At 51.4% G+C, this 22104-nt stretch overlaps 2 protein-coding genes and 1 long non-coding RNA gene across 10 annotated transcripts in view; 1 reads left to right on the top strand and 2 right to left on the bottom strand.

Annotated features, from left to right (window-relative positions):
- Window positions 1–682: 682 nt before the first annotated feature.
- LOC123933441 lies at window positions 683–6166 on the bottom strand. Its single transcript, XR_006816602.1, has 3 exons — window positions 5788–6166; window positions 2637–3024; window positions 683–740 (listed from the first exon to the last, which is right to left on the bottom strand). It is a non-coding gene; the product is annotated as an uncharacterized LOC123933441 (long non-coding RNA).
- Window positions 6167–6199: 33 nt separating this feature from the next.
- On the bottom strand, window positions 6200–7029 carry LOC123934177 (rRNA 2'-O-methyltransferase fibrillarin-like). The gene is made up of 2 exons (XM_045994180.1): window positions 6594–7029; window positions 6200–6399 (listed from the first exon to the last, which is right to left on the bottom strand). The coding sequence occupies exons 1-2, from the start codon at window positions 6922–6924 to the stop codon at window positions 6200–6202; spliced, it is 531 nt and encodes a 176-aa protein (XP_045850136.1). The 5' UTR covers window positions 6925–7029.
- SUN1 (Sad1 and UNC84 domain containing 1) overlaps window positions 6289–22104 on the top strand; it is a 53376-nt gene continuing 37560 nt past the window's right edge. For 7 of the 8 annotated variants that reach the window (XM_045992595.1, XM_045992591.1, XM_045992592.1 and 4 more), the window contains exons 1-2: window positions 6289–6391; window positions 21795–21891. In XM_045992595.1, coding sequence (XP_045848551.1) covers window positions 21815–21891 — 77 coding nt within the window. In that variant the 5' untranslated portion in view covers window positions 6289–6391; window positions 21795–21814. The remainder of the gene's footprint in view (window positions 6392–21794; window positions 21892–22104) is intronic. The other variant, XM_045992593.1, reaches the window with a different exon arrangement.

The raw sequence follows: 22104 nt of genomic DNA, 5'->3' as shown, positions 1-22104 counted from the left end.
CTTTGTCCACACTAGCCAGGCTGCTGGTGCAGCTTCTGCCTTGGTTTCCCTGGTTGTGGGACCATCCTGCCCAGCAGCAGTAGGGAGACAGGGAGTCTCAGGGACAGGCAGTTTGGCCCAGGCTCCGAGCAGGCCGATTGCTGCACAGGCGGAGAAGCAGACCCTGGCTATGCTCTCCTGCCCGCCTGTCCTTGTCCCTCCCTGCACCTGCTCCTCGTGCTCCTCTTCTTTGGATGGAGGCCTTGCAGGCTGTGCCAGCCCCCCAGCGGGAGAGGCCCAGCACCCCCAGGGGCCAGGTCCTGGTGCCAGGCTGTCCACCCTCTCCAGGGAGAAACCCAGGCATTGGGCTCTGGTGCAGAGCATAGGGAGTAGGCCCCAACCCGAGCCATGCCTCTGAAAGACCTTGTCTTCATGCCTGTGACATGTGACAGTTGTGAGTGTCCCTTGGGCTGGTCTGCAGGAATGCAAGGCAGTGCATTAGACCCGCAGATGCTGGAGTTTCAGAGGTGTGTGGCCCACCTCCCTGCAAGCCCACAGTGGGGGTCCTGAGCCCTCTGCCTGCCCCCAGACTCCAGTGGGCTTTGGCCTCAGACTATCTCTGCTTCAGAGCCCACCTGAGTTCCATGGCATAGCTGTAGGCAGCACTCCCACCATCACCCTGTGTGACCATGGACGTCACTCACTGCTTGCTTCCAGAAGGCCAGGAGCTGCCAACGTGTTACCGCCATTCTCTGGAGGCCCTGCAGGCAGACACGATGAGTCCTGTTGATAGGGGAGGCTACTGGGGCCTGGGGAGGCCAAGGGCTTGGGTCAGTGCCCCACAGCTCCAGCTGGCTGAGCCAGGGGAGGGGTGGGGTCAGAGCTGCTGGCCCCCGGCCCACACTCCTCCCACTTACCCCTCAGGAGAACATAACAACTTAGAAACTTCCATCCTCAATACTTGTCATTATTTTATTCCATACTCACGGGTTAAGGCATTGCAAAGTGGCATCTCTTTGCCATTTATTTAAGTGACGTGAAGTTATGTTGAGAAGTTATTTTTAGCTCTAAACCGTGGGAAAGTAGCAGAGAAAGTTTGATTAGGTTGCCTCTGCCTTGACTGAAATCCAGTGTGTTTTTCTTCGTTAATTCTTTGGAATTTATGTAGTCATAAATAGGTGAATTATAGTTGTATTAATTCACGCAATATACAAACATATGGAACCCACTTCTTTTATCCCTATGATATACAAATGTGCTGTTTGTAATCATAGTCTATATTTAGTAACTTTTAAAAAAGATGTTATTTATTTGAGACAGAGGGGCAGAGGGAAAGGGAGAAGCAGGCTCCCCGCTGAGCATGGGGCCCGATGTGGGGCTCAATCCCAGGACCCTGAGATCACAACCTAAAGGCAGGTGCTTGACTGGCTGAGCCACCCAGGTGTCTCTATATTTAGTAACATTTTAATAAATGCTTTACATATATTATAAAATAAGAATTCTTTATAGAACATAACCACATTAAATCGAACATTTATTTTTTTTAAGATTTTATTTATTTATTTGACAGAGAGAGTGATCACAAGTAGGCAGAGAGGCAGTCAGAGAGAGGAGGAGGCAGGCAGAGAGAAGAGGACGCAGGCTTACCGCTGAGAAGAGAGCCGATGTGGGACTCGATCCCAAGACCCCGAGATCACGACCTGAGCCGAAGGCAGAGACTTAACCCACTGAGCCACCCAGGCGCCCCTCAGACAATTAGTATAAAGATAACTCGGTTGGGACGCCTGGGTGGCTCAGTGGGTTAAGCCTCTGCCTTCAGCTCGGGCCGTGATCTCGGGGTCCTGGGATCGAGTCCCGTGTTGGGCTCTCTGCTCAGTAGAGAGCCTGCTTCCCCTTCTCTCTCTGCCTGCCTCTCTGCCTACTTGTGATTTCTCTGTGTGTCAAATAAATAAAATCTTTAAAAGAAAAGGATAACTTGGGTCTATCTAAAATTGGTACGTGTTGTCTCTGTGCTGAGAGGCCCCACTTCTGGGCAGAAGACACCCCCACAGGCGGTGTTCAAAGCGGTGAGACCCAGGAAGGGCTTAACACCCATTGGCAAGAATGGTTAGGTCCAATTTATTCTGTTCTTCTTGTGGAGGGGGTATATCCAGCACAGGGAATGGAGCAGAGCCCTTGGTATCCAGGCCTAGCACAGGGGGGTGGGGCACACTGAGCAGCACAGCCGTGCCCTGGTGCTCCACACACCTGACCCCGCAGCGCGGCATGCATCCTTACAGGGACCTGCTTTTGCGTGGGAGGCCAAGCTTCCAGGAGTCTGTCCACCAGCCTCCCTGTTGAGGGAAGACTTTGAGGGCTGCAAAGGGGACCAGCGAGATTTAGGTCTATGTATCATCTATCGATGATCTATCCATCTTCTCTTTACCTATTTATTTGACTTCCATCTATCTCATCCAGGGTGGAAAGGGGAGGGAATTCAACCCTCCTCAATGGCCCACTGACATCCTGATCCCGCCTCGTTTCATGCAACTATTCTCTGGATCATTCCTTACTCCTCTGCCATCCCCTTCCCCAAAGGTCTTATGGTTGGTGTCTCTCTTCCTTGCTGTAAGCGTCCTTATTACCCACACAGCCCTGCTCGGTGTGTCTTCACTCACCTGAATGGTGTCATGCAGAATAGTAGGGTGACGGTATGTGTCAGTCCAGGTTCTCCAGAGAGACGGTGGAAGACATGGCGCGTGGGGCAGGTGCGTACCCGTGAAAGAGAGAGATGCGTATATGAAACTGGCTCGTGGGGTCACGGAGGCCGGAACACCCAGCAGCAGAGACCCAGGAGGGCTACTGGTGTAAGTTCCAGTCTGAGTCTGAACCTAAAGGCAGGAGAAGAACTGGACGGGCCACAGGGAGCCCAGATATTCGTGCAAAGATTATTCTGGACATGTCTGCGGGGGAGTTTCCGGGTGAGGTAAACATCTGATTCCGTAGACAGACTCAGGCAGATGGCCCTCCCGGGAGTGGGTGGGGCTCGCCCAGTCCACTGTGCGCCTGGAGAGAACACACGGTGGAGAAAAAAAGGGATGCTCTTGGCCAGCTGAAGCATACGGTGAACCAGCATGCCATCTGCCCGGTGGGCCTGGGACACCCTGCCTGCCAGGGGGTCCCTATTTGCCCAGGGCAGAGTGTCAGGACCAGCACCTTGGAGGGAAGGCCCTGCTCAAGTTCCCTTCCCAGGGGCCTGGGGGCGGGTGTGCAGCTCAGGGGACACCAGCATCCCCAAGCCCTCCACCGGCCCACCAGCACCTGGCATCCTTCCCTCTCTGCTGCTGACGGGATGGAGGTGGGGCGAGAAGGAGTTATTCTATTTGCATTTCTCTGATCCCAAATGAGCTCCAGCATTTCTTCTTAATTTTTGAAAAATTTTAAGGTTTTTAAGGTTTAATTTTTAAGATTTTTTTTTTCTCTACACCAAACATGGGTTTCAGACTCACAAGCCTGAGATGCAGAGTTGCACCTACTGAGCCTGCCAAGTGCCCCATCAAGCATCTCTTCTATTCCTGCCGTGCATTTAGGTTTCTTCCCAGTGCATTGCCTGTTCACACCCTTTGCCTGCTCCTCTGCTGTGTTCCTGTCTTCCTCTCCATCTCCAGGAGCTCCTTGGACCCTCTAAGCAGTAGCTCCTTGTCTGTTTTAAACATGGCAAATATCTTCTGACTGGTCACTGGCTGCTGACTTGTCATGGTGTCTTTTATGGAACAGACATTTTTTTTTTAAAGATTATATTTATTTGAGAGAGAGAGAGACAGATGGCATGAGCGGGACGGGCAGAGGGAGAGGGAGAGAATCTCAAGCAGACTCCACACTGAGTATAGAGCCTGACGTGGGTCTCAGTCCCAGGACCCTGAGATCACGACCTGAGCTGAAACCAAGAGTTGGACATTTAACCGACTGTACCCCCCCGGGTGCCCCCAGACACCCTTCATTTTGACATAATCCATCCATGTTCTGCTGTTGATGTACTTCTGAGGTTTTGTTTAAGAAATCCTTCCCTGCTGCAGGGAAACAAATTCTCCTTGTCATCTCCTCTAGACACTACAGTGTTCCTTTTCATTTGGCTTTCCAGTTATCTAGCAGCTAGTTTTATTTCTTTAAAAATGAAACTTCAAAAAGGGACATGACAAGATAGTCCCAGTTAATTTGGGATAGTGGAATCAAGGTGCATGTTGCAGTACTTTCTTATATTTTGACACTTAGAAACTTTGGAAACTTCTAAAACTGTTGAGTTCATTGTGCAAAATACAATAACACCAAGGAGGACGAGAAGAGCAATGCCCCTACTTGGAAGGAATTGCTGGCATCATTTTTCCAAGCTGTGTGTGTATGTGTGTGTGTGAGTGTGTGAACACATGAAATCCCACAGCATATACCGTTTTTCAGTTAATGGCTTGTCATTTCCTGAGTGCATTTCTTGTCTCAGCCTCTACATTTATGTGACACTGTAAAGTGCTCTTTCTTTCTTTTAAAGATTTTTGCTTATTTATTTGGGAGAGAGAAGCAGAGCAAGGGTGGGGAGCAGCAGACAAGGAGAGAGACAAGCAGACTCCATGCTCAGTGGAACCCATGACTGCAGCTAAAATCGAGTCTATGTCCAAACCAATTGAGCCACCCAGGTGCCCGTTTCATTTTGAAGAACTAGCCTTGTTCTTGGACGTGTCTCCTCTATGATTTAAGTCTATGATGTCACATTCAAGTCACGTTCCCTTATTGCGACTTCACACTGACTAGCTGTCGAATTCCTTTTCTCTGGAAGCCAGTGTCCACACAAACTTGGCTTCCTTGACCAGTGAATGAGGGCCTCTAAATCTTCAACACCCACCTCAGGGTGCTGGCATCTGCTTTTCTGTCTGCCCCGAATGCTGCTGGTTTGCTCCCTTGGGTCTCCTGTGTCCCCACCTGCCTGCTACATTCATAATTTGCAGGCCTCCCACACCTTAGCCCTGTCTCTGCTTGTTTTCCTCCAAGCTTGCACAGAAACACATAGCTCCTCCCATCGGAATGTGGGAACAGAGAATGTGATTTTCTACCTGCTTCAAAAATGCACCTGCTATAGGAGGCATCCAGTGAACATGGGGTCCTGCCATTCAACCCCAGTGAGGAGAGTGCGCCCACGGAGCTGTCCAGGAGAGAACTTGCTGGGTTTGAAATAACGGGATCAGACGGCCCAGGGGAGCAGGTAAGGCCCACAACCAGAGGGAGGAGGGCAGAGTTGGGGAGCCGGGCAAGCAAGGGACCCCATCGCCCCTGACCCTGACGGAGCCCACAGAGAAGTGTCCCCTCTCGGGCCTCCCCGTGAGGCTGGACTAGGTGCTCTCTCTAGGCCGAGGGGCCTCGCGTCGAGATGGCAGCAGAGGGACTCCTGCACACAGCTCCCCGCCGTGCAAACGGGTTCCAGCCCACTGAGTCCGGCTGCCATCAATAGGTACCAGCCGAGCCCCGAGGAAGCCAACACAAACCCAGCACGGGCGGGGGCGGGAGCCAGGTCGGCGTGCAGGGGTCCCCTGACCCTGGTGCGGCCTCTCTCCCAGGTGGCAGCTCCAGGACACAGCGGGCCGCGGGTTTCCTCCCTGCACCGCGCCTGTGCGTGGGGAGTCCTACCCTCCTCCCCAGCGCTTCTCTGTCCTAGAACATCCCTCGTGCTCCCGGAGTCCTCCGCAGGGGACCGTGCCAAGCCCCTCCCCCACTTGCGAGGCCACCTGGCTGGTCCCATAGCGCGAGCCCCCCGTCCCAGGAGCCCCCATCCCTAACACCCACCCCGGGGAAACGGCGTCCGAGCTCCTCCGAGAGGGCGAGGTCGCTGCGTGCGGTTGCGAGCGGACCGGCGAAGACTCGTTGGGGCCCCCGCCCGCCGGAGCCTCAGTCTCCCCCTGGGTCCCGGGCAAGTGCGGACCGAGGGCGGGGCGCCACATGCGCGGCAGCCCCCCAGCGGCCGCGCAGGGCCCAGGGCGCGGTCCTCCGCGGGGGCGGAGCCATGGATCCGCCCCCTTGTGGCCCCTCCCGCCGCGGCCGCGGTCCCGCCTCTGCCGTACGGCCCCCGCAGCGTACGTTCCCCCCCGCCCCGCTCCGCCGTACGGCCCGGCGCAGCGCCTCGCAGCCCCGCCCACTTCTCCGCCTGAGCGGTCGGCCTCAGCTCGCGATTGGTCAGGCTCCTAGATAGACAGCCTCCTCATTGGCCAAGGGGCTTCAGGTGGCGCGCTCCAGATTGGTGGAAGTCTGCGTTGCTCCCGCCCGCCTCCAGTCGCGGCCCGCGATTGGCTGGCGTCCGCAAGGTCTCTTCTCGAGATCGGGTCTGGGTGGCGCGGACCAGGCCTGGGGCGGCAGCAGGGGCGCAGTCAGTGGTGGCTGTGGCGCGAGGCAGGTGAGCTCCTGGGGAGGGGAGGGGAAAGGTGGGAGAGGTAAGGGGCCGGAGCGAGGTCGGCGGGGGGCACAGGAATAGGGCTAGGGCGTCTCACAGCGGACGGGAGCTGCGGGCCGGGGGCGGCGGGCACGGGTTGTGCCACGGGCCCAGCCTGGGCAGCCAACGGCCGCCGCCCCCTCCTCGGCCTTGCGCGTCCCCGCACCTGGGCAGAGTCTGCTGCAGGCCAGTCCCGGGGCGTCTCCTCCGCCCCACGTCAGCGGCGTACCGGGGTGCCGGCGGGGCTGTGCGGACGCGTGCGCAGCCGGGGACCTCTGCCGTCGCCGCCCGCCGGGCGCCCCGGGTGCCTCCGCGTGCCTCCGCCTCCCCTGACGCCGACCCCGGGAGCCCCCGCCTCCCCCGACGCTGACACCCGGGAGCCCTCGCCTCCCTCGACGACGACACCCGGGAGCTCCACTTCCCCCGACTCGACTCCCGGGAGCCCCCGACACCCCCAACCCCCGACTCCGGCTCCCGCCGACCTCGACTCCCGCCATCCCCAGACCCCGACACCCCCGACCCCCGGGAGTCCCCGCCTCTCCCAGCCCCGGCACCCGGGAGTCCCCGCTTCCCTCACTCACCCAACACCCGGGAGCACCCGATCTCCACCACCCCCACACCCTGGCACCCAGCCTTCCGCACACCTGGGCGCCCCGACCCCTGCCACCTCCAACACTCCGGTGCCTCCGATCCCCGTGCCCCCAATACACGGGAGCCCCCCGTCATCTGGGCTCCTCTGACCCCCCACCAGGTTCCCCGGCTTGGCCTTGGGGTGCTTGACCCCGCTGGAGCCCGGGGTGGGGCGCTCGCCCTCTTGACCTGCTCTGCAGCTCTCCTACAGGTCCCGGAGTTTCTGCACCTGGTGCGCTGGTGCGGGCGGGGCCCTCACTCTCCGCCAGCCCGGGTGAGCAGGTGTGGAGTGCATGCCAGCCCCGGGGTGGGGCGGGGCCCGGGGCCCGGGGCCTGCCTTCCCGCAGGGGACCTGTTCGTGCCCATAGGAGCACTCCAGTGTGCGGGGCCTGCCTTCCCGGGGTGCTTGCGGCCCGCTACCCCAGTAAGTGCTCCTCGGTCTCAACCCGGGCGTGAGCGCACTGTTTTCACTCCCAGGATCTGCACTGCTCAGAAACTTGGGTTTTGGTTTATTTGCCTCCATTTCATGGGACATTGTGTAGTTTTTCTAAGTCTGGAAGCTCAGGAGGGTTAGTTCTGGGGGATTTTCTTGCACTGTTTTCTTGGACACTTTTCTTGTTTTACTTTTGTTTTCTCTGTGTTTTGGAAATGCTATTACTTGGGCCTTAGCCCTTTTGGTCCCTGTTTCTACTTTTTAAAAATAAAATTTTTATCTCTCCCATTTTCCATTTTTGTCTTTTCATTTCACTTTGTAGATTTCCTCAGTGTTTTCTTCTCTTTTATTTAGCATTTTATTTTGGTCATCGTGTTTTAAATTTCCCAGAGCTTTTTTGGAGGTTCCTTTTTTCCTCTAAAATTCAGCCATGTTTCTTTTTTTTTTTTTTTTAAGATTTTATTTATTTATTTGTCAGAGCACGCACAAGCAGGCAGAGTGGCAGGGAGAGGCAGAGAGAAGCAGGTTCCCCGCTGAGCAAGGAGCCGGTTGTGGGACTCAGTCCCAGGACCCTGGGATCATGACCTGAGCTGAAGGCAGCAGCTTAACCCACTGAGCCACTCAGGCGCCCCTCAGCCATGTTTCTTATTTCGTAGACATGGTAGTGGCTCATTCTCTTCTTCCGTGACCTCACTTTTTGCTTGCTTTGGCCTGTGTTCTGTGACATGTTGGGTGATCCTGGTTGAGCACATCCGAGAGCAGGACCCTGCCCCGTCTTGTGGTAGTTCCGGGCTGATAGAGAGGGGCATTACCTTTGTCCTTTATTGGGCATTTTATCCTTTCAAGGGCTTTCCAGCCTCCTGCCTTGTTTTCCAAGTTGGGTTTAGAAGAGTGTGGCTGTGGCCCTCAAAAATGAGTAAGGAAGTGCTGCTCCTCTCCCTTTTTAGGAGGACATCCTGGGACTTCAGGATTCCCCTTAACCTCTGCTATAGAGACCCCTCGGTGTTTGTTTTTTTGTTTGTTTAAGATTTTATTTGTCCCTTTGAGAGAGAGAAACGGAGCATGGGCAGAGGGAGAGAGAGAAGCAGACTCCCTGCTGAGCCGGGAGCCCCCACGTAGGTCTCTGTCCAGGACCTGGGGAACAGGGACCAGAGCTGAAGGCAGATGTTTCACTGGCTGAGGCTCCCCCCCCCCCCCCCGCCCTGCACCCTGAGACCCCTGGGTTTTATTCTGCAGTCTTTCCTGAGGGAAGGCAGGAAGCAGCTGGTTGATGCATGCTAGCTAACCACTGCTGTTGCGTGACTGGTGAAATACACAACATAAAATTTGCCCCTTTGATGGGTCTGGAAGGGCCAGCTCTCATCACGGTCTAGTTCCAGAATGGTCTGTTTTCGCCCCTTAGCGGAAACCCCATACCTGTCAGCAGGCACTTCCCCGTTGCCCCTGCTGCCAGCCTCTGGCCCCACTAACCTCCTTTCCGTCTATGAGTTTGCCTGCTCTAGGTTGTTTTATAGACGCGGATTCATACAATATGTGGCCTTCCGTGTCTGGCTTCTTTCACTTAGCATAATGTTTTCAAGGTTTATCCATGTTGTAACGTATCAGAGCTGCATTTCTTTTTTTTGGCTGAAGAATCTACCGCATGAATATACCACAGTTTTTTCATCCGTTTATTGGTTAGTGGACATTTGAGTCATTTCTACTTTTTGCCTATTAATGAGTAGTGCTGCTATGAACATTTGTGTACAGGTTTTTGTTGGAGTACATGTTTTCCTGTTTTTTGGGTATGTATCTAGGAGTAGGGTTGCTGGATCATATGGTAGCTCTAATTTAACGTGTAGGGGAACTGCCGGATTGTTTTCCGCAGTGGCTGCATCACTTTACAGTCCCACCCGCTGCGTACAAGGTTCCAGTTTCTCTATATGCTCTCTCTTGCATTCACTATCTTCTTTGCTTTGTTTTGGCTTTCTTTTCTTTTCTTGTTAAGATTTTATTTATTTGTTCGAGAACTGGTGCAAGCAGGGGGGATTGGCAGACGGAAAGGGAGCTAACAGACTCCCTGCTGAACGGGAAGCCTGAATTCAGGGCTAGATCCCAGGGCCTGGAGATCACGACCCAAGCTGAAGGCAGATGCTTAACCAACTGCGCCACCCAGGCGCCCCTCCTTACGAATTTAAAGATTAACTTTACCGTATTTGCAAAGAAGGCCATTGGAACTTTCATAGAGATTGCATTGAATGTGGAGATCTCATAGGATTATACTGCCATGTTTCAAAATATTAAGTCTTCTAGTCTATGAACAAGGAAGTCTTTCCATGTATTTTTCTTTAATTTCTTTCAGCAGTGTTTTGTAATTTTCAGTGTACGAGCCTTGTACTTTCTCGGTTAAATTTACTCTTAAGTTTGTTGTTCTTTGGGATGCTGTGGTAAGAGGAATTGTTTAATTTCATTTCGAGATTGTTCATGGCTAGTTTATAGAAATACAACTGATTTTTGGGTGTTGATCTTGTAACTTGCATCTCTGCCGAATTCGTTAGCTTTTATAGTTTTTTTTCTTGTGAATTCTTTATTTCTATATATGAGATATGTCATCTGTGAGCAGAGATAGCTTTACCGCTTCCTTTCCAATTGGAGGTCTTTCGTTTCTTGTTCTTGCCTAACGGCTCCCGTGCCATGTCGAATAGCAGTGCTGGAAGTAGGCATCCTTGTTTTGTTCTTGATCTCAGGGGGAAGCTGTGCGTCCTTTCCCACAGAGGCTGATGTGAGCCGGGGGTGTCAGTGAATGCCCTTTATCGGCTTGGGAAGTTGCCTTCTACTCCTACTTGGTTGAATGTTTTATAATGAAAGGGTGTTGGATTTTGCCAAGTGCTTTCCTGCATTGATTGAGGTGTGATCATGGGTTTTACCTAACTGCGTTTAAACGGACTTTCAGTGTTCAATTCCTGCTGTATTGGGGCTCCAGTCTACACCCTCCCTTCCAGATGGACCCAGGTGCCGCTATTGTAACCTTTTGGGGGTTCCGTGATGACAGTTGGACCGTTTCTCAGTGCTCCTCCTTGCAAGCTTGTGACTCAGCTTTTTTTGGCTTAGGTGTGTTTTCATTCATTTGTATTCTACCTTCCAGGTTTCTTACTGTTGTCTTTTCTTGGTTTTGTTTTGCTCTGTGGCTGTGTGCCTTTAGGAAACAATCTTTTTTTTAGGAGGGTCATCAGAAGAGAGTGGGAGCTACCATCTTTGTTCATTGTACCATTTTTAACTGGAAATTACTGGGTGACCTATTTTCAGAGAACTCTGGCATTTGATGGAGTGTCTGCTCCTAGTCATTGGTTCCTGGTTCTGAATTTATGATGATCGGATGATCCAGATTCCGAAAGTAGAGCCAATTTGAATTTGCTCACAATTACAAACGCCAGGCTACAGTTTTTGGTAGAAGTGACACGGGAGGGAACCATCTTTCAGCACTGCATCTCCTGCTCCCACCTGAATATTTTGAGGTGAGGAAGAGTGCAGGGAGTCATGGCGCCTGTGAGACCCACCAGGATGCAGGGGTGGTGGGCTTGAGCACCTGGTGGAAGGTTACGCCCACATGTAGGCTCCAGGGCCCATGGGAACCAGACAGTGGTGGTGTCCCAGCAGGAGTGCTGTGGGAGCCGAGCCGCAGCCCCACCTCATTCACTGGGTAACCGCGCTCCTCCTTTCTTGTTCCCTCCATTCCCAGATTTGGAACTCATGGCTGTTTTGGCTTGCTGATGCCTCTTGATTTCAGGTAGAGGAGACTGAACCTGCTATGTGCTTTTGAAACCGTTTGCTTGCACTGGGTCAAAATGAGCAGGATTGGCAGATGGGAATACAGAACATGGCCTTGCCGCTTAGGCTGTATTTTGTTGGTTCTATTTCGTTAAGTGACTTGGGTCATTCGTTAAGCAGTTCTGTGGTTTGAATCACATCTGTAATTAACCATGGTTGATATCTGGGTGCCTTGTTGACCATTAGTCACAGGTGCACTCAGCGAATGGTCCTGGGTTGCAGGTTTTAGTTTAGGAGGTAAGAGCTGCGCGAGGCACACTTCTTGACCTTTGTGCCGGAGAGGAGTGTGGGTCCTTGATGCAAGTGGAGAGCAGTGAAGTATAGGTGAGTGGCTCCCGATGGGGAAGGAGCCGCTCCCCCTGGGGACACGTGTAGCTTGAAAACAAAGGTGTGCTTTGCCTGGTTGGTTTGTTTTCCAGTCGTTGTCTGTATTTCGTTAGATTGGCAGTATTATTGGATGATGTGAGCTACCTCTAGAATATGGAAAACAGATCAACTTGATGATTTCTTCACTCGCTACCTACGCTGCAGAGCTTTTCAGGACGAGAAGACACCGATTTTGAGCCTGCTGCTTCATGTTTATGGGGATAGCATGAGAAGGGTTATCGAGAACTGGTGTGGATTAAGCGTTTGCAGTACAAATAAGAGCCTGTGACTGCTGTTCCTAATTCGCATTCCCAGTTATAGCTGGAATAAGACACAGCTGATACAGCTGTTCTGATCTGATGAGCACAAGTGAGAAGCACTTTGAGTCTGTTAGGAGAAAGAATAAGGGGGCCCAGGTGTGCATGGCCGTTCCTGCTCATCACGCGTTTGTATCACTCTCCGCACAGTTTTGCCAGGTGTGGTCACATGAGCAGCGGAGGCTAGATTTTAGGGCACCCGCACAAAGCGAGGCACCCGCACAGCGGTGAGTTCTCCCCACTCTGCAGGCGCCTACACAGTGTTGATCTGTTCAAGTGATGTTCGGGGGCCGTGCTAGAGTGCAAGTTCTCCTCAGAGAGGAAGACTTGTTAGTAAGTGGTGATTACGGTCTCGGTGGAATGATGAGTGCTGGGGGAGCATTAAAGCGAGCATCTGACTTGGATGCGGGGTTGGGGCTCCAGGAGCGCTCCCTGCACATGGACTCTCAGCTGAATTCTGAGGCTGAGCAGAGGTAGCCAGGAGCATGTGGGGTGGAAAGAGACCGAGGGGATGAGGAATCAGGATGGCCTCCCAGCCAAGGAAGGAACATAGAAACTGTGTACATGGGGTCAGAAGAAGAGGGTTGTCTGGGTCCAGGGCCTCAGTGAAGCTGCCATGTGGATTGCTGGGAGATGGAAAGGACAAGTGGGACGTCTGGATGGAGGGTCTGGTGCAGGCCGCCTCTTGGGCCCTGTCTGTGGGCGCTAGGGAGCCATGGTGGGATGCGAAGGCGGTGAGGTGGTCCATCTGATTGTAGACAGCGCCTTCTGGCAGTATTCTGGCTTGAGGGGGCAAGGCTGGAGGGCAGGAGCTAGTCAGTGCTTGCTGGAAGCCAGCAGGAGATGGAGCAGCAAGGGGAGCCGGAAGGCAGAGGAGGTGACCCCCTGGGAGGGGAGGGCCAGACTGATGGGTGCTGTGGAGGTGCTGGATTTAGCCCCTCGTAGATGATCCTGGTGAACGTGCTCAGCGTGTGCTCCACTCAGATGCTTACCTCGCTGTACGCGAAGGACTTGGACGGATGAGGGACTCAGATGAGCAGTAGAATACGTAGCAGACTGTTGGCGTGTTGCTGGGTTGGAGGGAACCTTTCTGAGCCAGCGGGAGAGGCGGGAACCGCGGGCAGCGCAGCCCGAGTCACTAGAGACTGCTTCCGTGACAGGCAGGGGTGTCCCAGACATGGATGAGATGTGTACGGTCAGCCTCCCGTCAGACAGTAAGAAAAAGGCAGCACCTCCGGTCTTCTTCCCACGTCGAAGTCGTCACACTATCCAGCCCTGCCAGGGCCAGGAGGGGCCCCATCAGCCGCAGGAGGGGCCTCCAGACTCACTGCGCGGTGCTGCTGCTGCGGGAAGGCCCTCAGCAGGGACAGCATCTTGCCATGGAAATGGCGTTGTGGGCAGCCCTTGTGACTGCCGCCTGTGAGGAGATGGAGTGCATTCTAGGTTGAAGCAGACACTGCAACCCTGTGGTCATGCTTTCTGGATTCTCAGAACGAAGACCCTTTATGTTCATATGGACAGAATAAATAATTTGACTTTGGGCTTTTGCTGAAATACTAGGATAATACCACTATCAGGCAGTGGGTTTTTTATTAAAAAGATCTGGGGCACTTTTGATCAGGAGAGGTAAGCACGTGATAACTGTTTTCTCTTAGTAATTATCTTTTTTTTTTTAAGATTTTATTTATTTGACAGACAGATCACAAGTAGGCAGAGGGGAGGGGGAAGCAGGCTCCCCGCTGAGCAGAGAGCCCGATGCAGGGCTCAATCCCAGGACCCTGAGATCATGACCTGAGCCGAAGGCAGAGGCTTAACCCACTGAGCCACCCAGGCGCTCCAGGAGTAATTATCTTCCCTAAAACTCAGAGCTATTCTCTTACGTAAACAAGCCCATCAACCTACCTCTCCTGTTGTCCTCTCATCATTTCCCAGAAAAGGAAAGAAACACCCAGTCTTGGCCGGACACTGTTTTTCAGCACAGACTTGCTGTTAATAACTGACTTTGAGTATTTTTATTCTGTGCCAGGCAGCACCGAGCAGGTTGGGTACTCACTGGCTGACCCTCCAGTAACACTCTGGGCTTGGGCGCTGTGGAGACTCCTGTCCATGGTGCCCGGAGGTGTGAGGACCTTGTCCTTCCCTTCTGCTCCCTGTTCTCCCAGCCAGGCGACAGAGCCGGAATGGAACCCGTGGGTCTGCCTGACCATACCTCTTCCCGGATGGAGACCAAAGAAACTGTTTGCAGAAAATAATAGTTACTGGATTAGTTGTTGAAATTATAAGGCTAATACCTGCTCTTTAAGAAAAATGTTGAACAGTACAGGAGGGGTAAGTGAGGAGTAGAAGTCTCAGTCTGAATAATTTACCATGAAATTTAGTGGTGTTTTCCTTGAAGTTTAAAAACATATTCCTGTGTGTGTGTGTGTGTGTGTGTGTATAAAACATGTAGCATTCTGTGAAGCTTTCAAGTATTTTTGTTTTAGTCATTTGTGTCCAATTCACTCAGTTCATTTTTAGGGTCCTCACTTAGTGTAAATCACAGCTTTTTGTAAACATTGTTTTACTTCTTAAGATTAAAAACAGATGAACACCAGTTTTCTATTTTTATATGGTAGAGGTAATTACATTGAACATGACATTTGGAAAACACTCATTTCTAACCCAAATTGTGATTTTTTTAAATTTGGTCTTAGACCAAGTTAAGATTTTTTTGGATATGTAGACAAAGATAACCGATGTCTTTGTTAGTCTCTACAGTATTTAGCTTTAACAGGATTCATGTTGAGTGGGACAGTTAAATTAAGATGTGGTTCTAGGGTGGTAGGCTCCGAGGGGGGGCACGTGACAGGATGAGCCCTCGTGTGGTCCGCAGCTGACGAGTTGTAGCTAATGCTACGCCCTGTGTGGACCACCTTGACCTTATATACAGTCTTGAAAGGAAAAAAAAATTAGTTCTAAGTTTTAAAGGGCCACCTTGGCATTTTACTTTGAAAAGTATCCCTCTTTGCGGAGGATGTGACAAAGGAAACAGCCAGGGCAGCCGCCCTCTGGGTGATAAGGATCGCCCTGGGGTGATAGAATGTCGCTTCTGCTGCGGGTGCAGGCCCTGGGACCTCTCTGGAAGGTCTCTCGAGCGCCCACTGCTGGCCGGTCACTTGGAGGCCTACGGGACCACGGGAACCCCGTGCTAGCCGCACCCAGTGTCCCAGAGGGATGGCACCGAGGCAGATGGCGCGTCTGGAGCTGTGCCAAGTGCTAGGGGAACATCGGGCTATCGCCGTCCTCTTTGATGGCTTCTGACACAGGTTCTGACCTTGGCCTCAGGGGGACCCACAGCAGGTCCTCTGTGAGGATTTCTGATCAGGAGGTGGCACAGTCCTCTGCTGTCTGGGCTCATTCGGTTTTAGCCACTTTGTCAGTGACTAAATCAGCTGAAAGAAAGTTTGATTTGTCACCTACCCATCTCTGTAAACCCAGTGCTTTGTGCACTATTTAATAAAACATAACTGTCAGGGCGCCTGGGGGCTCAGTCGGTGATGCGTCTGCCTTTGGCTCAGGTCAGGATCCCAGAGTCCTGGGATCGAGCCCCACATTGACTCCCTGCTCAGCGGGGAGCCTGCTTAGCCCTCTCCCACTCCCCCTGCTTGGATTCCCTCTCTCACTGTGTCTCTCTCTGTCAAATAAATAATGTCACTAAAAAATTTAAAAAACGTAACTGTTGATTAGATGATGCTACTTGGGGCCTCCAGGGGTAAAAAGGAGGTTCCTTTTTCCAGTCTTTCTTAAGAACTGATAGAATTTCCTAAGAAAATGTTGTGTGCTAATATTATTTCAGAGATGTTATAGTTTTTTCTGTGTCTTCGGTTTTGCCGTTTCCTCGAAGCTCTGTTTTTAACCCTTGTGTGACTTGTAAGTTTTGAGATTTTTCAGGCACATTTTCTAGATTGTTAACTAGATTAGTACAGACATTCTAAATAGAAAAAATTCAAATTGTATGTGCCCACAGCACTAAAATTCATTCTTGGTTAAAATATTCAAGAACCAAACAGCTTTATATTTTTATCTCTACCGTATGATGACAGTATAGCAGTATGTACTCAAGGGGCATTGAAGGAGAAGCCTAGCTGGGGCGCCTGGTTGGCTCTGTGGGTTAAGCCTCTGAATCTTGATCTCAGGGTCACCAGCTTGAGCCCCTCATTGGGGAACCTACTTAAAAAAAAAAAAGAATCTTAACTCTCATTTTATTTTTATAATTTTCTGTAAACTTTAAAAATTTTTACGTTTATTAAAGGTTTTATTTTTTTCATTTGCCAGAGAGAGAGAGAGTACAAGCAGGGAGAGCAGCTGGCAGAGTGAGATTCTCAGCTGAGCAGGGAGCCAGATGCTGGACTCAATCCCAGGACCCCGGGTTCATGACCTGAGCTGAAGGCAGATGTGTTACCGACTGAACCCCCAGGTGTCCCTAAACGTTTTTTAAAACTCTGATTTTAGAACCCTACTAAGAACTGCATATTTGTAAAGGTACTTAAGTCCTTAGGTTTGTAACGGAAGTTCAGCCTGAGCAGAGGCCCTCTCCTCCTCCTGTGCTTGCCAGCCTCATGTTGTCTTAGCTGCAGGTAGATTGAGGTGCAAGGACACACTGAGTGATCTTTTCTGCTTGCAGCTGCTGCGCTCAGCCCTGTGGCCCCTAACGTGTGCTTTTCCTGGTTGGACGTGGCAGCTCTGTGCCCGCCCTGAAGAAGCTGTCTTTCAGGGGCGCCTGGGTGGCTCAGTGGGTTAAAGCCTCTGCTTTCGGCTCAGGTCATGATCCCAGGGTCCTGGGATCGAGCCCCACTTTGGGCTCTCTGCTCGGTGGGGAGCCTACTTCCTCCTCTCTCTCTCCCTCTCTGTCTGCCTCTCCCCCAACTTGAGATCTCTGTCTGTCAAATAAATAAATAAAATCTTTAAAAAAAAAAAAAGTTTCTTTCACCAGGACGGAGGAGGCACCCTTGTGCACTCTGCCCAGACTGCCCAGGCGGGGAGAGTCCTGCCCCGCGGCTCTGGACCTGGGGCCCGCAGTGGCCCCTCACAAGGTCCTAGCAGCCAGAGCAGAGCACTCTGAGGACAGTGGAGCCTGGACAGGGCCCCTTTTCTGTAGCACATGCGTTTGCAGAATGTCAGCTTCAGATTCTTTCCAGGGTCTTCTGATGCCATTGAAGACATTTTCAATCTGCTTTTTCACCTACTGTTGTATGAGTGCAACTCAGCTTTCCCTTGAGTCTCAGGCTGGGGCCAGTAGAGGCAGGGCCCTGATACTAGCAGGAAGGCTGTGGTGTTTGGGGGATGGACACAGAGGCTGGGAGCAGCGTTTTGAAATTGTTTAACGCTCCCGTTTAGTTATCAGTGGATCTGGAACCGGAGTTGCACATTTGCTGTTGGGAGTTCTATCATGCGTCTGACAGGTCCAGGCTGGCGTTCCCACCTGTGGGCTCCCGGTCGGAGCTGTCCACACTGCTGATGGTCTTTGCCTTTAGACCTGGGAGTGAGTGAGTCTCCATCTCAGGGGTTGCTCACTCAGAAGAAAAGCAGTGTTGAAAGGATTGAGAGCACAGCTGTATAACTCCATTCTACCAGATGTTCAAGCTCACTGTTGAGCATTGTGTGCCAGGCACTGTCTTGCACACACAATTTCATTTCATCCTTTTTGCCACCTTATTTCATTTTCATCCTCTGATTATATTTAATGCGCACGTTTCATGGAGGGAACTGAAGAGTGATTTAAGTGTTAGGGGTCAAGGGGAGGGAAAATGGGAGAGAGCAGGGTCAGTGGAGAGAAGGACTGGGTAAATTCCAGGACCGTTCACCATCACATCCAGGAACTCTGCTGCGGTGAGCGTGGAAGAGAGCAGCCCATCATCCCTCCCTTCAGAGACTCTGGGTTCCGCCTCTTTGTAGTTCTGCTTTGCAGGTGTTTGGTCCTCTAGTGCTTCTCCAGGGGAGAAGTGATTTTCTGTCCTGTGGACTAAGCTGTGGCCAGAACACCCCCCTGGGCCACGGGTCAGGCTCTGCATGTGGTTCTGTACCTGGATGCACTTCATGTGGTCCGAGGAGTGGAATCAGAACTCCTTAGAAGAGGTAGGCGTGTGTTTACTGGGCCTGGGCTATAGCAGCTGCTGAGCTGTGCCTATTGCGGTCCCCTCTGCACCCTGTCCACTGTCCCCTCCTGTCCTCCTTTCCTCCAGAGCCACACTGCCCGGTGTTCCTTCTAGAGTCTGGTGTCTTTCCGCACTGGTCCTCTGGAGGGTGTCCTCTCTGGGCATGTTATTACGTCTGTGTCTCCTCTCCTGGCCCATCTTACCAGGAATCTGCCACTGTCTGCTCTATCTCCCCATTCTCATCAGTTGTATTTTTTTTTAGTTGTATTTTTGATGCAGTCACTGCTGGAATCCTGTCATTCCTGGGATCCCATGATAGCCAGTGGCTGTGCTTGCCTTTTTGGTTGGATTTATTTCAGTGACAAGAAATTCAGTTTATTTACTTAGGAAAATTTTTTTTAAAAGGCTCCATGCCCAGACCCAGACCCAAAACGGGGCTTGAACTCATGACCCTGAGATCAAGACACGAGCTGAGATCAGGAGTCAGACACTCAACCAATTGAACCACCCAGATGCCCCAAGATTAAATTTATTTTTAAATCGTGGTGTAAGACCTACCTGAAATCTGGCTAGAGGTGGTGTGGTTCAGCCTTATCATCTGGCTCATTGATGGGAAGAACCAGGTTGAAAAATAGGGCTGTAGTTGGTCTTACACCTCCTGTTAGCTTCTGAAAACACCATTAAAAACTAACCAGATTCTCTTTCAGATGGTTAAAAATGTGAGAACATATAAATGCAACTTTAAATGAATCTGTGAGTTCTTGCACAGGGCTTCCTCAGGCTCTGGAGCTCCCCTTCTGTGCTGAGTCATGGGCTGGAGCTCCTGGGTCCTTAGCGGCCTTGTCAGGAGAGCGCCCCCCCCCCCCCCCCCCCCCCCCCCCCCCCCCGCAGTCCGCTAGTAGGGGTGGAGCTGGGACTGGAGCCCAGATCCAAGGACTCCGCCCTGTCCTTAGCCGCAGGCTCTAATGTCTCTCTGTCCTGGTCCTGATCTTGGAAGTGAATGCTCAGGTATTGGCTTTAGGGCTTCTGCACTTGGTTGTTTGTAATTGGGACCTCTGTAAACTTCAGGGATGTGGTCACTAAGGGTGTGTTAGACACCAGTTGTAGCATAGTTGGTAGAAATTAGCGATTAGGACAGCTTTTTGCTGGGGTTTAATAATGTTTGTAATGCAGGTGTTGGAGAATGTTAAGTGGGAATGAAGTTGGGAAGTTGGGGTTTTGTTAATCAGTGGGTAACTAATAGGGAATAAGAACCTAGTCCATGGTCACCTCTGGAGAATGAGGACAGATACGGGGCATTTACAGTGTCCCTCTCCGGGGCCTTTCATGGCTGCCTGTTGAGTGAGTGCTCAGCCCACGGTTGTCAGGAGCCTTTGTGACGCCGCCGGGGTGGAGCTTGGGCCAGGAGGGGCTGTCAGTCCTTGAGGCCAGGTGCCAGGGAGCCAGGCGTGCCCCGGAGCGGTGCTGGGAGGGGACGTGGCGGGTATGCGCTTGGTTCTACTGTCCTGCTGCTCCTGCGCCTGGACTTCAGCTTTGGCCGGAGTAGGCCCTGGGGGGGGGGGATCAGGCAGGGGAGCAGGTGGACAAGCACACGGGTAATGCCATAGTGCGTTGATCTGTGTGGAGACGTTGGCGTGTGCACTCGAGCGCCACAGAAGGCTGAGGAGCGCATGTTGAAGGGTGTTTCATGGGCAAGTGGCTGGGTCTCTGAGAAGAACTGAGGAGTGTGGAAATGAGTTTTGTGGTGTTTGTTGAAATTAGTAGCTAGTATTTCTGTGTTTAATTCCATAAAGAACATCCGTGGAGCCCCCAGGTGGCTCAGTTACGCGTCTGGCCAGGCATCTCCCCTCCGGTCTTGATCTCAGACTTGTGAGTGCCAGCCCTGTGTTGGGCTTTGCACTGGGCGTGGAGCCCACTTAAAAAATTTTTTTTGGACTGTTTCTAAGAAAATGGTGTGAATCAGAGTACTTTTGGTTTAGTTCCAAGAAAACAGTCATTTACACATAAATATTTTTTGTCCATGCTGGTCTTTATTTTTAGTTTTTGTTCCCTAGATTTTTCAGTAATAGGTTATGAACCATTTCACTACCATGTGTTTTTTAATTTTTTTTTTTTAAAGAGATTTTATTTATTTGAGAGAGAGAAAGCACGGGTGGGGAGGAGGGGGAGAGGGAGAAGCAGACTCCCCACTGAACAGGGAGCCCGATGTGGGAATCGATCCCAGGACCCCGGGATCATGACCTGAGCCGAAGGCAGACGCTTAATGGACTGAGCCACCCAGATGCCCCTGCTTATTTTTAATTTGGTGTGTGTGCATGTGTGTGCACGCGCACGTGCGTACAGGAAAGACTGTGAGAGACAATATTTTTAGCCAGAGGAAAGTTTGAGTCATTCCAAAGAAACTTAGATGACAATCTGGAAAACAAAACTTTTTTTTTTTTTTTTTATTTTAATTTTTTTTTTTAAAGTAGGCTCCACACCCAGCGTGGAACCCAACATAGGGCTGGAACTTATGTGAGATCAAGACCTGAGTTGGACACTTAACTGACTGACCCACCCGGGCACAGCAAACCATTTTTTGTTTGTTTATTTGTTTTTTTTTTTAAAAGATTTTATTTATTTATTTGAAAGAGAGAGACAGAACAAAAGAGGGAACACAGGCAGGGGGAGTGGGAAAGGGAGAAGCAGGCTCCCCGCCTACCAGAGAGCCCGATGCAGGCTCAATCCCAGGACCCTGGGATCATGACCTGAGCTGAAGGCAGAGGCTTCACGACTGAGCCAGCCAGGTGCCCCCAAACCTTTTTTTTCCTTTTTTTAAAAGATTGATTTATTTATTTTTAGAGAGAGTGCATGTGCACTTTGAGGGGAGGGATGGGTCAGGGAGAGGGAGAAGGGAATCCCAAGCAGACTCCTCACCCTGAGCAAGGAGCCTGACTTGGGGGCTTGATCTTACAACCTGAGCCAAAATGAAGAGTCGGACGGTTAACCAACTATGCCACCCAGCCGCCCTAAAAAAATTTTTTTTAAGATTAAATTTTAAGTAGTCTTTATGCCAAATGTGACTTGAGCTCAAAACCCTGAGATCAAGTGGACTGAGCCACCCAAGCATTGCCCCAAACCTTTTTAATTAAAAGATAATCCGTGTTCTTTGGGGGCAAACTAAAAGTGTAAGCCATGCCTTCAGCTCATGGGTCATTCAGCCTGCAGTTTTCTGGTTCAGCGGTGCATAGGCAAACAGCATCTAGAATGAGTGCTTGACCATGGATTAGGAGGCCGTTCTATTTTATTTAATAACAATGAAAACTTAGTGCAGGAGAATGAGAACATTTTAATACCTTTAGGAATTTAAAAATACATTTAAAAAAGGGTCTGAGTCACTCCCTGGTTTTTGGAAAGTGCCCCAATTGTCATAATTATGAGTGAGTAGTCTAGGGTTTTCCCTTTCACTCCTGTGGGTGTGTCATTCTAGGGAACTAAACAGAAGGACTTGTAACTATGAGAAAATTTTGTCTCCTTTGCTTAACCAATAAAAGCAACGACTGTTAGTTTGTCTCACTCAAACTGTGGTGGTGATGTTTGGGTCCCCAAGTATGTGCCCTGGGTTGGCTGCGACAGACCGGACTTGTCTGTGTGTTTTTACCCTGTTAACACCCTGCATTGTTTTTTCCCCACTTCTGCAGTATGACTTGAGGCCGTGACCATGGATTTTTCTCGGCTTCACATGTACACCCCTCCTCAGTGCGTGCCCGAGAACACTGGCTACACATATGCCCTCAGGTGAGCGCGCTTGCATCGGTCCTCATCCTCTGTCACCTCTCCGCTCATGAATGCCAGGGAGGGCCGTCCCCTCTACCGGAGCTACTTGCCACTTGCAGCCAAATGCTGTCTTGCGAAAGGGAAAATAACTCCCAAGTTCCTCTGGTACCGCGGCTTTAGGAGACTGCTAAACCACCGTGGAGATGGTGAGGTTGTTTTGAAAACCAGACCGTT

The sequence above is a fragment of the Meles meles genome, chromosome 21, assembly GCF_922984935.1.
Source record: "Meles meles chromosome 21, mMelMel3.1 paternal haplotype, whole genome shotgun sequence".
Taxonomy (NCBI): Eukaryota; Metazoa; Chordata; class Mammalia; order Carnivora; family Mustelidae; genus Meles; species Meles meles.
The sequence above is the reverse complement of the archived record's forward strand: the minus strand, read 5'-3'. Positions and strand labels throughout refer to the sequence as shown.

What these genes read in the sequence shown, in the direction of transcription:
- LOC123934177 (XM_045994180.1), bottom strand. Translation starts at nt 6,924, where the DNA reads ATGGCGGGAGTCGAGGTCGGCGGGAGCCGGAGTCGGGGGTTGGGGGTG. An exon ending in CTGCAGCAGACTCTGCCCAG is followed by an intron (nt 6,400 to 6,593) that starts GTGCGGGGACGC and finishes TCCCCTCCCCAG; the next exon opens with GAGCTCACCTGCCTCGCGCC.